We start from the raw sequence: 13384 nt of genomic DNA on the forward strand, positions 1-13384 counted from the left end.
GCAAAATCCGATGAACGACGACTACCGTAATTACCGAAACACGACTCGACGAACGGACAACACGTGTGATAGACCCACGGTACCGTTACACGGATAAACATTCATAATTTTTACTGTAACAAAGAAGACGACGCAAACCCGAACTTTCTACCAAATTTCCCACTCCTCATTCCAAATTTCCTGCGACACACCCACCTCCAATCGAAAACACTTCATTTCCTCCACCAAAAAACTACCCTCCACCAATCAATGCAAAACCGAGGTGACCACAGACAGAACACGACGAACGAAAGACAGATAACAGCAAACATTCATACATAACGCATTCAAACATAACGCAGTCATACTAAGATCGCATTAATCATTTAAACATAACGCGTCCAATCATCATCAAAAATCGCGAATAGTATACTTGTGCAGTGTTGTAATTAAAGTGTAGATAGAACAAACACACGTCTATATTACTACGGCATTGTACCAAACGTGTACAAACAATTCCGGCCTTACAGACCGGATCAACATCAAACGCGTATACAACATTTACATTTACTAGAATTTATTGCAAGAGAACAGAATTTTATAATAACTGAAAAGAACGGAATAAGGGTCATACTTAACAGAATATTACTACAAATCTTCATTACGAGTCTGTCAAAGTATGACAATGGGTTAATAATTGTAAAAATTTGAAATAAAATTGATAAAATTAATACTAGAAAAAAAGTATATCAAAAAATATTATCTCGAACTTTGGAACTACATTTTACGCTGATCTATTATATATGCTTAATTTTATTAGAACTCACAAGACGTAAAAATATTGGAAAAGCAATTAATGTCACGCAATTTAACTTTTCTGTTATAATTTGTTTAGATAAAATTCTTGAAGTTGCTGACGCGGCAGTCAAACTATAAAAGAATATTTTAATTTTTAACGCGAGAAACATCGTAACTTTTATTTCCATCTAGCCCAGTTAGTAAAAACACTTTCGAACAAAATAAATGATAGTTTGCAAAGGAAAAGGTTAGAAGTTATAAAAGGAGTTTTTAGGTTCGCAAATCTGCGATTCTCTTTTAGGAAATATTAACTCTTTGCGGTCGAGTGGCAACTCTAAGGCGCCGTTAAAAATTATTATGCCACTTTTCAAAATAATCTTTCTCAAATTTACTAAAATTAAAAAAATTGTTAAGAGCTATTATCTGTTACATAAATTACAAAATTAATTCCATAATGTATAAAATGCTCCAAGTTATATAACATGGAAACACTGCGAGTCTAAAAAATACTTTGGATTACCAGTTGAAACGGATTCGACTGCAAAGGATTAACATGTTAAATATCGATAATTTTTCGATAATCGAAAATTCTAAGTTTTAAATTTTTATATCAGATTCAAGAAGCTGTTTAGTTCGTGATTTATTTAATTTCGTCGAATACTAAAGAATCATATCGTAGATCATAAGACATTAGAGACAAATTAACGACATCAAAATTGAAGAACAAACGTGGAAACAAAGGGACACGAGAATGAATGTGCATTTTATTTTTACTATCGTAAATACTTTTCTCGAAACTTGTTTACACGTTTTACAACCACTATCTACATACCATAATTTGCGTTCTAAGTAGCGATGTGAAACATTTCAGTTTTACAATAAATATTACTTCAGCTTTGAAATACTATTGGTTAAATGGCGACGTCGCCAGCGTTCGTGTCACGTGACGATGTAAGGAGCAATGAGAGGGGTTTACTACTCCTTACCTTGTCACTTGATTTGAACGCCGAAGACGTCACGATTTGCATCCGAATACTAGAATTTTTCTACACGGTATCTAAACCTTTAAATGCCGAAGCGAATTTTTCAAACCAATGACACACCTTCTGATAACTAAGAAACTCCTTCTCATGTAGAACGCTTATTTTCGATTTATATGATATCACATATTAACAATTACTTCGTTCGTATACTACATTTGACAACATTAATTTTTGGCAATATCTTTGACAGAGTCCAGAAAGTCAAAGTTGGAAGGTGATAATTGTAAATTGGTTTTCGCAAGTTGTTGCGTCGTCTTTCGGGGGCTTCTGGGAGCATTTCTGTTGTGCTTAGGACTTCCGAGAGGAATCATCCTGCGGGACGAGCTTCTGCCTGTTTTCTCATTTTGCGTGTGGGGCAATGGTAATTGGGAAAATCTCAAGGCGATGCGATTCGCGCGATTCAATTCGTCGCCCATCGGCAGAAAATATTGGCCCCGGTATCTCTTTAAAATACCATATTCTACGCCCCTTTGCAGAGCTGTTTTTACCTGCAATAACAATGGCGACTGTCAATAATTTTATCATAGGCATTACACTATAATTGACATCGCCTCCTGACAAGTAAAAATAATTTGAGATAATCATGAGAGGTTATCATATTCTGAAACGAAAACATTTCCTTATCTAGTATTTTACATTAACTTTATATTGTATGTTCATTATTATTAGACTGTGGACTTTATGCATTTAAAATAAAAATGAGGAGATTAAACAGAAAACAGTAAAAATAGAAAAATTTCGAAGTACTATTGAATTTTTCTAATTAAATAGAAAGAGTTGTTTATGTATATATTATACATAATATAATATATAGTTGTATATATTACATCTTGCAATTAATGCATACAATTTTTATTTTGCATAAATATCCACAGGTTAATTATTACATATTATATAATATGCTCATTGTTGACAGTAAAACTGACGCTTATATATTGAAAAATGCTTACATAATTTGAGTGAACGTCTTTGAAATTCCCAATCAACAAAAATATGCGTACAGTGTTTATAAAAGTAGCAGTCAGTGTATAATTTTTTTTATTATTATGCTTTACTGTTGTATTTCATAATTCATTTTTTCATACTCTCAAAATGTTTACAAGATTGTACTCTCAATATATATATGTATGTATTGTAAAATCTTACATGCGTCCCTTGATTTCAACAAATGTCTCTTATAAGTAATGGGGGTACGAAAACTTATGGGACTGACTGTATTTGTCTAATAATTTCTATTTGGAGCAAGCAACCGCAGCTTGGATTTTAAATAAAACCGGCAGCGCACGTCTAAGATCGATTTCGAAGCTTTTCCCAATGTCCCCGTAATTATACCGAGACACTTACTTGTCGTTTAACGCGATTCTCGCCAGCATCGGATGCATAATTTATGTAACCTATGATCTTCTTGGTAGTTGATCCTTTCGTTTCACGGAGATCCTGTATAGCTGACACGATCAGCGCGGCAATTTTCATCGGCTTTACGATCCGAGACTTTCTCTTCGATATTTGCTTCGGAACCATCTTCCTTTTTTTAACCATTGTGTCGATGAAAATTTTCAGTAAGAAATCGCTTTTCCCGGTAAGTGGAACACGAACTTGGAATTTATGGTGCCGTTACCAGCGAATACCAAAAAGCTCGGAACATGGGAAATTTTATAGTTGTCAGAAAAATTGTTTGCTCGTTCACGTGTTTCCGTCGATAAATTGAAGTTTGCCTACAGCTACGAGTGTCGAATCGAGAAACATTCTGTTACGTTGTAGAACGATACGAAAACATCTACGGAACTGTGCTCGTCTCGGTTTAAGGTTCGTTTACATCGCGTATGATCGATAACCGGAAATCCTAACTGTTCCAACAGATATGAAAAACGGCCATGGAGTAACAATGAAAAATATTTTCTTTTTACATACAATAAGCACGAATTGCCTGAAGTATATATACAAATGCACACTTTAGAAAAATGTACTAAACAAGGAAATCTTTAATTGCGTTTTTACAGTAACGGAAACGTGAAATATTTAGTTTTCCATCGAATTTGACATTAGCGATGTGTAAACATTATTTGATACTAAAGAGATTACTGACTGTAAACGCGGAATGCTTGCATAACTGCAAATGGAGCAATATGTTATATAAATGGAGTATGTTGGCGAAAATATCATGAAATATATGTTTAGAATATTCGATGTCTTCTACAATATGATACAAAAATGTATGTCTATTTGTAAAACCCACGGTGACTTCAATTATGCAATGAAAAAAAAACTGTTTGCGAAGTTTATGTTATTTATATCTGTTGTTCTCTCCGTACCCTGCAACTGTTATTCTAAGCTTTTTTTCAGTCGGCTGCAAGTAGATGTAAAATTAAAAGGTTAGATTTAAAGGTTTAAAAGTTAAAAGGATAAATTTAAAGGTTGGAAGGTTAAAAGGATAAATTTAAATATTTAAAATCAAATTAAATATTTTTGCTTTGAAGTACTTGAATTTCCCAGGAATTATGCTAGCGTATTTTCGGAGGTTAGAACAAAAAATATGGAGAGCGCAGTAAGTCGATAAAAGTAAATATTTCTTTTAGAATATGTTCAGAGGTGAAGTGTATATGGCAAAGTATAGTGTGTACTGCGACGTAAAGCATATGTGCGAAGTGAAATGATCTATCGGTATAAAAGTAAGGACGCGAATAAAGATGGCAAGAGAAAACGACTCTTATGAGATATGGGATTCAGTTCTATGCTAGAGAAAAGGGTAGCAGGTAATTTAGTCATGTTCTACAGTAGCTTATAATTTTTGTGAAAATTTAAAATTAATTCAATTGAATCAAATCGTATAGCTTACTATTCTGGATTTCGTATATAATAATCCATATAACCAGGCTAATATGGTTATGTGGGTTATTTTGGTACAAAAGATTCTGGGAATCGGAAAGTAACGATTACAGAAACTGCGAGTGAAATCGATCGAAGCAGACAACCTGTATATAATGTATTGAAAGATGTGGATAACTATGGTTGTTGTGTCGTATCGTTCGCCTCGTTGACGACTTAGATTTACGACCGGTTAACGAAGAAAGGTTGTAAGTCTAACTCCGGAGAATCCGTTTATTTACACTTTGTACAGAAGTGATCTCGATATAATTGACGTCGCGATATATAATAGTGAAATGATTCCTTGATCTTGCTACCTCGGTGCGAGAACAATTCTAACTTGATTCTAACTTGATTCACTAGTTGCTAAAACGATTCTAACTTGCTGCACTTGATGTAAAGACGATTCTAACTGACTGCACTCGATGCAAAAACGATTCTGTTATTTTCATGTCGTGCTAGCTTTTAGGAAAACTCGGTTGCAGGAGAAATTTGGTGGAAGTGGAAAAATGTTTAAAGTAGGGATAGGAAGGAACTCTGTGGTAGGGGATGTTTTAGCAACGTTTGACAGGGATTTCCTCCAGGCCTGAATTTACCGTAAAAATAGCCGTTCGCGGAACGGTCGCGAGCCTGGCTTGGGCCTTCAGGCCTCTGTCCGCTGTCCGCGGAGCCCTTTGGAAATCCCCGAGGTTTATGATGCCAGCGTTCGCTATTGAGACCGAGAACAAGAGATTGTAAACCGATTACCATGCGTCGCGCGAAATATTAAAATTACTTGATGGATCGGTTCCTCAAAAATAGCCTTTTACCATTACTAGCATCATAAACTGTAAATTAGCCTTCCTTGTCTGAGTGTCGTTCTTGGGGCCCGATGTCCAGGACGGAACAATGGTGAAAGGAAAAGCACTGGAAGGCCAGCAACCCTACCGCACCGTGACACAACAGTAATATACTTTGTGCTACATTTAATTCTTGGGCTACTGCAAGAGAAATTGCTTGCAAAGCTGATGTACAAACTAATATTCAAAATGTTCGACGTGTGCTGCAAATGAGTAATATTATGAACCGATGAAGAATAAAAGCCAAGCCACGATTAACAAAGAAGCGTAAGGAAGCACGCCTTGAATTTGCGAAGAAACATATACACTGGAGGAAAACCTGGAGGAATATAATCTTTACAGATGAAAAACGGTTTTGTCTGGATGGTCCAGATAATAGTGCATACTATTATCATGACATTCGAAAAGGACAATTAACAAGAATTAGACGACAAATGAAAGGAGGTGGAATAATGATTCGGGGCGGCATAGGTTACAAAGCAAAAACGGATATTAATTTTATACAAGGAAAAATGAATAGGGCAAGTTATTTAAGATTAATAAAAAACCAAATTGACAAGTATGCACAATGCATTGCAGGTCCAGAATTTGTGTTCCAGCAAGATAATGCTGCCGTACACGCAGCAAAAATTATTCATGAATCTTTTTCAAAAGGGATAATTCCTGTTTTGGAATGGCCTGCGTGCTCCCCGAACTAAAATATCATTGAGAATTGTTGGGGATTATTATCAAGAGCTGTCTACGCAGAAGGTAGACAATTTGAAAATTTAAATGACTTAGAAATCAATATTAAAGAGGAATGGAAAAATTGATCACAATCGTCAATTAAAGTACTGTATAAATCCTTCCTAAAAAGAATGATAGAAGTAATTGGGAACCACGGAGGTTCTACATATTACTAAACACAGGTACAGTTATATCATTTTCATATTTATCTATTCTAAATTTATATAATATGGAATATTTTTCAGATGTGCTATCATTTTGTCCGTATTCATTTGGGTATTTTTATTTTTACGATGAGAATTCGTTGAAGAAAAGTCAATAAAAGTTATGTTTATATTTTAGTAGAAGGTAGTCTTTCTGTATCATTGGAACATTTCCTGCACCATAATTATAACGCGAGAAATTAAAGATAGCACGCGTTATCTTTCTCTTTGGGAGTGTATATACAATATTAAATGCAGTGTTCTTATTTCGAAAGCATAATAGTTTCCTTTACCTGGCAGGCAACTTAATGCAATTAGGTACGTCGTAGCCAGACTTCGGTGCCCATATTTATTAACTCAATTAAACAAACATTCTAGTAGTAATGGGGGGCTAGATTTAACCGTAATTAACAGCAACCGACCATCAGCGGCAATTAGTGATAGTAACAAAAGTTGTAGATACGTGACCACCAATGAATCACTTGCAGCCAATAGGTAGAACGTGGATTCCGACAATTAATCGAAATTCGAAACGGTTGTTCTAACTATGTTAGATAGGTGGAATAATCTCATCGGTTATTAGAGAATTTATTGAATTCTAATGTACTTGTAATAGTAATAAATGGAAATCTCTAATTAATTTATTCTTTATTGCATTCTTCCTGAATGAATCTTAGTGTTTAATGAAATTATTATTCTTTTCGATGAATATTATCCAGTAATATTTTTCATACATCACTCAAGAAAAATATATTTTCAACTTAAACGATTCGTTTCTCACTTTACAATTATAAAAATTATAGAAACACTTTCACTGGAATTGATTAAATAACTTACATTATTGGAGCAATTACTATAATAAAAACTAGGTGAAAATAAATTGAATTTCGTCAGTTTTATCATTAGACTGCAGATCATTATACAATTACATATAATTTAATTTTCCCAAATAATTTCATTTTTACTTTAATAATCTTAAAAAGTTGAAATTAGAACAACAATGTATTTAGATATTTTAAATGCGCCCACTGCTTTAAATTTGCACGCCCATTTTTCTCATAAATGCATAAAATCTGTAATTTATTGCTTTCGATGTTAATCCCCGCTGCTTCTACAGTTGAGTATATTATTGAATTGCAAACAATTTTTTCATAACTTTTATTTATTCACGATCTGGTATAAAATCATGGCAAACAAACGATTCAGCTAGAATAACAAGGAAGTACATTGAAAACAGTTTGCTACATGATGAATTCTGATTTACAAAACGATTCAGTACATATATCTTACAGAAATACTGCGGCTACATTCATATTTATGATCTTCATTAATTAATAATATGTACTTATGTTCAGGGGACCGTAATTCATGTTCCATAAATATCACGGTGTTTGAAGTTATTAATGCTTTTGAATTTCGTTCAATATGTTCTATAATTTACGTCGTCAGGCTATGGAATATTCAAATGATTGAATATTCATGAAAATTAAATAATCTGATAGATGACAGTTTGTTGCAGCCAATTTCGTTCCGGACTTATGTAATTTAGTGCAAAAGCATACCGAAGGAAGGAAAAATACATTATTATGTTGAGTGATGAAAATCAATCAAATTATTATTATTATTGTACTTCAGTTTGTACAATGCATTTAAACATGCAGGAACGCCTGCACACTGTTGGAAAGTAATTGCATTATTATTTTAGGAAATAATCAATGAATATCAGAATATGCGTAAAGATCCGCAGTCTAAGTATTATAATAATGCTAGTAATCGTACTAATAAAATAATATACTTTGCCTGTATTTTATGATTTTGTTTTTGATTTATGTATGTTCACAGATAAACTAATGAAATAAACATCATTTTTAAAATTGCATCTACTTTAGGTAAGCTCATCCTCATTCTCATTGTCAAGACAATCAAATTTTACAGAATCTGTACAATTTCTTTGTGTCGATTTAAAATCTCTGTTTAATGAATAGATTAGTTGTCATAATAATAATATATCGAAATATGTCAAAATAATAATAATACATCAAAATATGCCATATTTGTAGTATTGATTTGTCATCGATGAAAATCTTCAATTTTCATCTCTGAATATTCCGCAAATAAAATTATAATTTAAAGAATGTTAACACTAAACTTACCAAACTCTAAATTTGACTGACAAAGCTATACTTATTCAAAACTTTTATTATTTAGACTATAAAGTGTGCTTAAATTGAGAATTGTGTTCAATCGTTTCCTGCGAAAAAGTTTTCATAGTTCCAATAATGTTTAAATAAAAACTATGAAAACGGTTCAGTGTTAAAGAATATTTCGATTTATACGAATATTTACGATTTATAATATGTTATTTTATCTCATAATTATTCTCATGTCTGCAATCGCCTTTTAAATACCATTATTTGAAATAATTATTACAGATAACTCTGCACGGATATGATTCCGTTCTTTTTCTGGTGAATAACACCCCTCTTCCATCTTCCGGAACAGTGGAACGATTATTTTCTTTCACGATAATATTAGATGGACCCAGGGAAAAATCTGTTGAAGTTTGTAAAAAGAGTTTTGCTTAAAGCAACTCGGTCTTTTAACATAAAATCTTTTCGTTGCATATTATTCCAGGAATTATATCTTTATGAAGAAAGATTTTTACTCAAAGTTAATTGATGCGACAGTTCATTAAAATAAAATCCTTCAGTTGCATATTATTCCAAGGATTATTTCTTTGCGAACAGACATTTTTGCTTAAAGCGACTTGATGCGAAAGAGCTTCAATAAATCTCTTTGTTACATGTTAAATTACGGTATAAAAAATAAATAACATTTATTATTTGGAATTGTTATTATTTTAAATGGATCGGTACTGATATTATTTTCACGTAATAGTTCGTAACGAATAATATCAAATTTTTATTTTCATTTCATTTTGCGCATACCTCGTATGAGAGGGGTATGCGTGTACCTATAGCTTTCAGGTGTTCTATAATTAAAGACCAGCGTCCATTTCCCTGAAAGATCGTGCAATCTTTCTCGCCGCAACTCTATCAGTCAACTCTCAGATATATATTACTTTCTGTGTGGCAACAAGAGAGCTAAAGTCTTGAATAATACATCGCGTCACGCAGATGCATTCTGCATCGGTATCAGTTTCAAGGAAGCGTAATTGCCCTTTTACTGCTCCCTCGTGCTTCGATAAGAGTGGCACGCAGTTATGTGCAAATTAGTTCCCGTCAGAGATAGGTGGTCTCTACCAATGATACGCGAGACCGTCGTTACGATGATTGAATGCAAAGCTGCTATCACGTGAATAAGGAATCCGCTGGGTTTATTCAACTCTTGCGTGTGTCATTTTAATTTGTCGTGGCTGAAATTGATATCTCAGTAAGTTTGCGCTGAATTGTCTGGACAGCCTTGAGAACCTATTTAAGAGAACTGCGGAAATTACCACCATTCGTGCGGAATAATATGTTCATATTTTAGTTGGTCAAATACAGGGTGTCTCAGAATTCCGGTTTTACCTGGAGATGGGTGTTTAAAGTAACTTTTTCCTTTGTGAAAATGTTATGTAATATTAAGTTCTCGCTGTTTCTCAAAAAGTAGCATTAGTAGTATTCCATGCATGGAATTTCTAATGGTGACCCATCGGCAGGAAATTACTGTATGTCACCTTCAATTTCAGTTTATTATTGTTCTGCGTTATGAGTGGAATTTATTGGACTACTTTATATAAAAGAATTCTGTATCTGAAGCACACAGAGTTCTTGTTGAGACTCACGTCGACAATGCTCTGTCGGACACGACGTGCAGAGACTGGTTTCGATGCTTCAAAAATAATGATTTTGAACTTGAGGATAAAGAACGTTCTGGCGCACCGGCAAAGTTTAAAGACGAAGAATTAGAGGAATTGCTTGATGAAGACCCATGTCAGACGCTAGCAGAGTTTGGAAAAATATTACAAGTAGATGCGTCAATGGTTTCAAAACGTTTAAAAGGGATAGGAATGATGCAGAAGCAGGGACATTGGGTGTCCTATGAATTGAAGCCGAGAGACGTTAAACGGCGTTTTCTGATGTCTGAACTACTGCTTCGACGGCAGAAAAGAAAAGGTTTTTTGCACCGTATCGTCGCTGGCGATGAAAAGTAGATTCATTACGATAATCCAAAGCGTAAAAAATCGTGGGGTAAGCCCGACCATGCATCAACATCGTCTGCGAAACCAAATATCCATGGTTCGAAGCTTCTTCTCTGCATTTGGTGAGATCAGAAGGGTGTAATTTATTATGAGCTGCTCAAGCCGAATAAAACTATTACAGAAGATCGCTATCGACTTCAATTGATGCGTTTGAGTCGAGCCCTAAAAGAAAAACGACCGCTGTACGAGCAGAGACACGACAAAGTCATTTTGTTACACGACAACGCTCGGCCACGTGTTGCAAAACCAGTGAAGACCTACCTGGAGCGCTTAAATAGGAAATTCTACCCCACCCGCTGTATTCACCAGACACAGCTCCTTCTGATTTGCACCTATTCCGATCGATGACACATGGCTTGGCTGAGCAGTGCTTCCATTCTTACGAAGAAACTAAAAAATCAATCGATTCAGGGATTGCCTCAAAAGACAAATAATTTTTCCAACGCGAAATTCATTTACTGCGAGAAAGATGGGAGAAAGTAGTCTCTAGTAATGGGCAATACTTTGAGTGAACTGATTTTGAACGTTATATTTTAAATAAAGCACGAATTTGTAGAATTAATTTGCACATGTTCTCTTTATATCCTATTTATTTATATATTTATATCCTATTTCTTCTATTCTTTATTCATTATGGATATTTAAAGTAAATAGTGTCCAGTCTTCATGAATGATGAACGGTAATCCAGAAACAAAGTCAAATAGAATTCGTATAAACTTTTCTCATTGACCTTGCGCGCTTCAGTATATTGCAACTGTAACTCCCATGTGGTGTATTACACGCTGTATAACGTTTGCCATAATTAATCGTATTCTATAAATTAATGGTAATTCCCAAGTGTCTTAATCCCTTCGAGTCTACAACCGAGATATCTCCGCAAATGATTTTTTGCAGTCCAGGCTTCTGCATGAAATATTTCATAATTTGTCTATCTAACACTTAGAATGTTACGTTTCACTTTTATCGCTCTTAACTGTTGAATGCTGTTCATTAATGTCTTTCTGCGAAACTATGACTTGCGTAAAGTATTTCTGTTCCGTCCTGGGCATAGGGCCCCAAGGACGATCTTCAAACAAGGAAAACCAATTTACAGTTTATTATGCTAGTAATGGTAAAAGGCTATTTTTGAGGAACCGAACCATCAACTAATTTTAATATTTCGCGCGACGCATGTTTTATCGGTTTACAATCTCCTGTTTTCGGCCTCAATAGCGAACGCTGGCATTCGAAACCTCGGGGATTTCCAAAGGGCTCCGCGGACAGAGGCCTGAGGGCCCAAGCCAGGCTCGCGACCGTTCCGCGAACGGCTATTTTTACGGTAAATTCAGACCTGGAGGAAATCCCTGTCAAACGTTGCTGAAACATCCCCTATCACAGAGTTCCTTCCTATTCCTACTTTAGACATTTTTCCACTTCCACCTTTCTCCTGCAACCGAGCTTTCGTAAAAGCTAATACGACAACGAAACATCAGAATCGTTTTTGCAACAAGTGCAGTAAGTTTGGAATCGTTCTTCCACCGAGGTAGCAAGTTCAAGGAATCATTTATCTAATACAAATCGCGACGTCATTATATCGAGATTAGCTACAACTGCAGCCAAGTCCTTTGTAGCTAAGACCGCTTCTGTACAAAGTATAAATAAACGGATTCTCCGGAGTTAGACTTACAACCTTTCTTCGATAACCGGTCGTAAATCTAAGTGTCGCCAACGAGGCGAACGGTACGACACGACAATTTCTATACTGTAACTTGAATTTTCGCGTATGTTTGATTATGTCAGGTTATGTCGGTAATTAATTGCTGTGCCTTTGGCATAATTAACTTCACATTTATCGAATAAGACATATTCAATTTGTTTATTCATTCATATTTTTAATGTTTTAATAATTAAAACTGGATGCGTCGTGCTCGATAAATATGAAGATAAATATGCCAAAAATTGATTACCCACAGTAATCGGCTCCACTATCCTAACATTTGAAGCTGTAGCATTAAAATTTAAATGAATGAGTAATCGCGAATTTTATAATTGCGAAATATTCCATGCACAGTATCTTAAAGTAGTGAAAATAACAGTAATGGGAAAAGTCTCGTAGATACGAAGTTAGAAATACAGGGTGTTATACAAAAAAAATCAAGGTTACCGTGACCTTTAGTTGAAAAATATTTCAATGTGTAGCCGATTAAATGCGGATTAACATTTATCCGAAAAACTTTTTATCAAATTGACGGAAATGCTTGAAGCTGGTGGCCACAGTTACGTGTGTAACATTATTAAAAACTTGTAGAATACTCGCAGGTTACAGAGACAATGGTAATATTACGTGTCAAAGCGAAGACGGAATTACCATAATTATTGCTACGTTGCAACTTTAATAATCTTCATGTTTGTAAAACCTAAGTGACCGATGCGACATGTTAAAATTGATATGCGTATATTTTACAGATTTTAATCAAAATCACATCAATTGCGATTCGTTTCAATTTCTCACAATCTGAGCCTTATTATGTTGTTAAGCAAACTTTAGCACACTGATCTCAGCAGTAAGCATGACAGTTTCTGCTGTTCGGCTAAAAGTATTCAATCTCTCGTGTTACTTTCTAGTGCAGCAAGTAATGATGGATTCTAATTAATTCCATAAAAATGAGCAAGATTAACGCGGTCAACGCATTCCTAGCAAATTAGAATTTACTCGATGCATTAAATACATAAAAATTTTTTGGAAA

General features: G+C 34.6%; 1 protein-coding gene and 1 long non-coding RNA gene across 2 annotated transcripts in view; both read right to left on the reverse strand.

Annotated features, from left to right (window-relative positions):
* LOC144472887 (uncharacterized) overlaps positions 1-13384 on the reverse strand; it is a 432141-nt gene that overhangs the window by 281299 nt on the left and 137458 nt on the right. The window lies entirely within an intron of this gene.
* LOC144473498 (uncharacterized) lies at positions 1985-3359 on the reverse strand. The gene is made up of 2 exons (XM_078187405.1): positions 3165-3359; positions 1985-2308 (listed from the first exon to the last, which is right to left on the reverse strand). Exons 1-2 carry the CDS (start codon positions 3357-3359, stop codon positions 1985-1987), a joined length of 519 nt encoding a protein of 172 aa, XP_078043531.1.

The sequence above is a fragment of the Augochlora pura genome, chromosome 7 (assembly GCF_028453695.1).
Source record: "Augochlora pura isolate Apur16 chromosome 7, APUR_v2.2.1, whole genome shotgun sequence".
NCBI lineage: Eukaryota > Metazoa > Arthropoda > Insecta > Hymenoptera > Halictidae > Augochlora > Augochlora pura.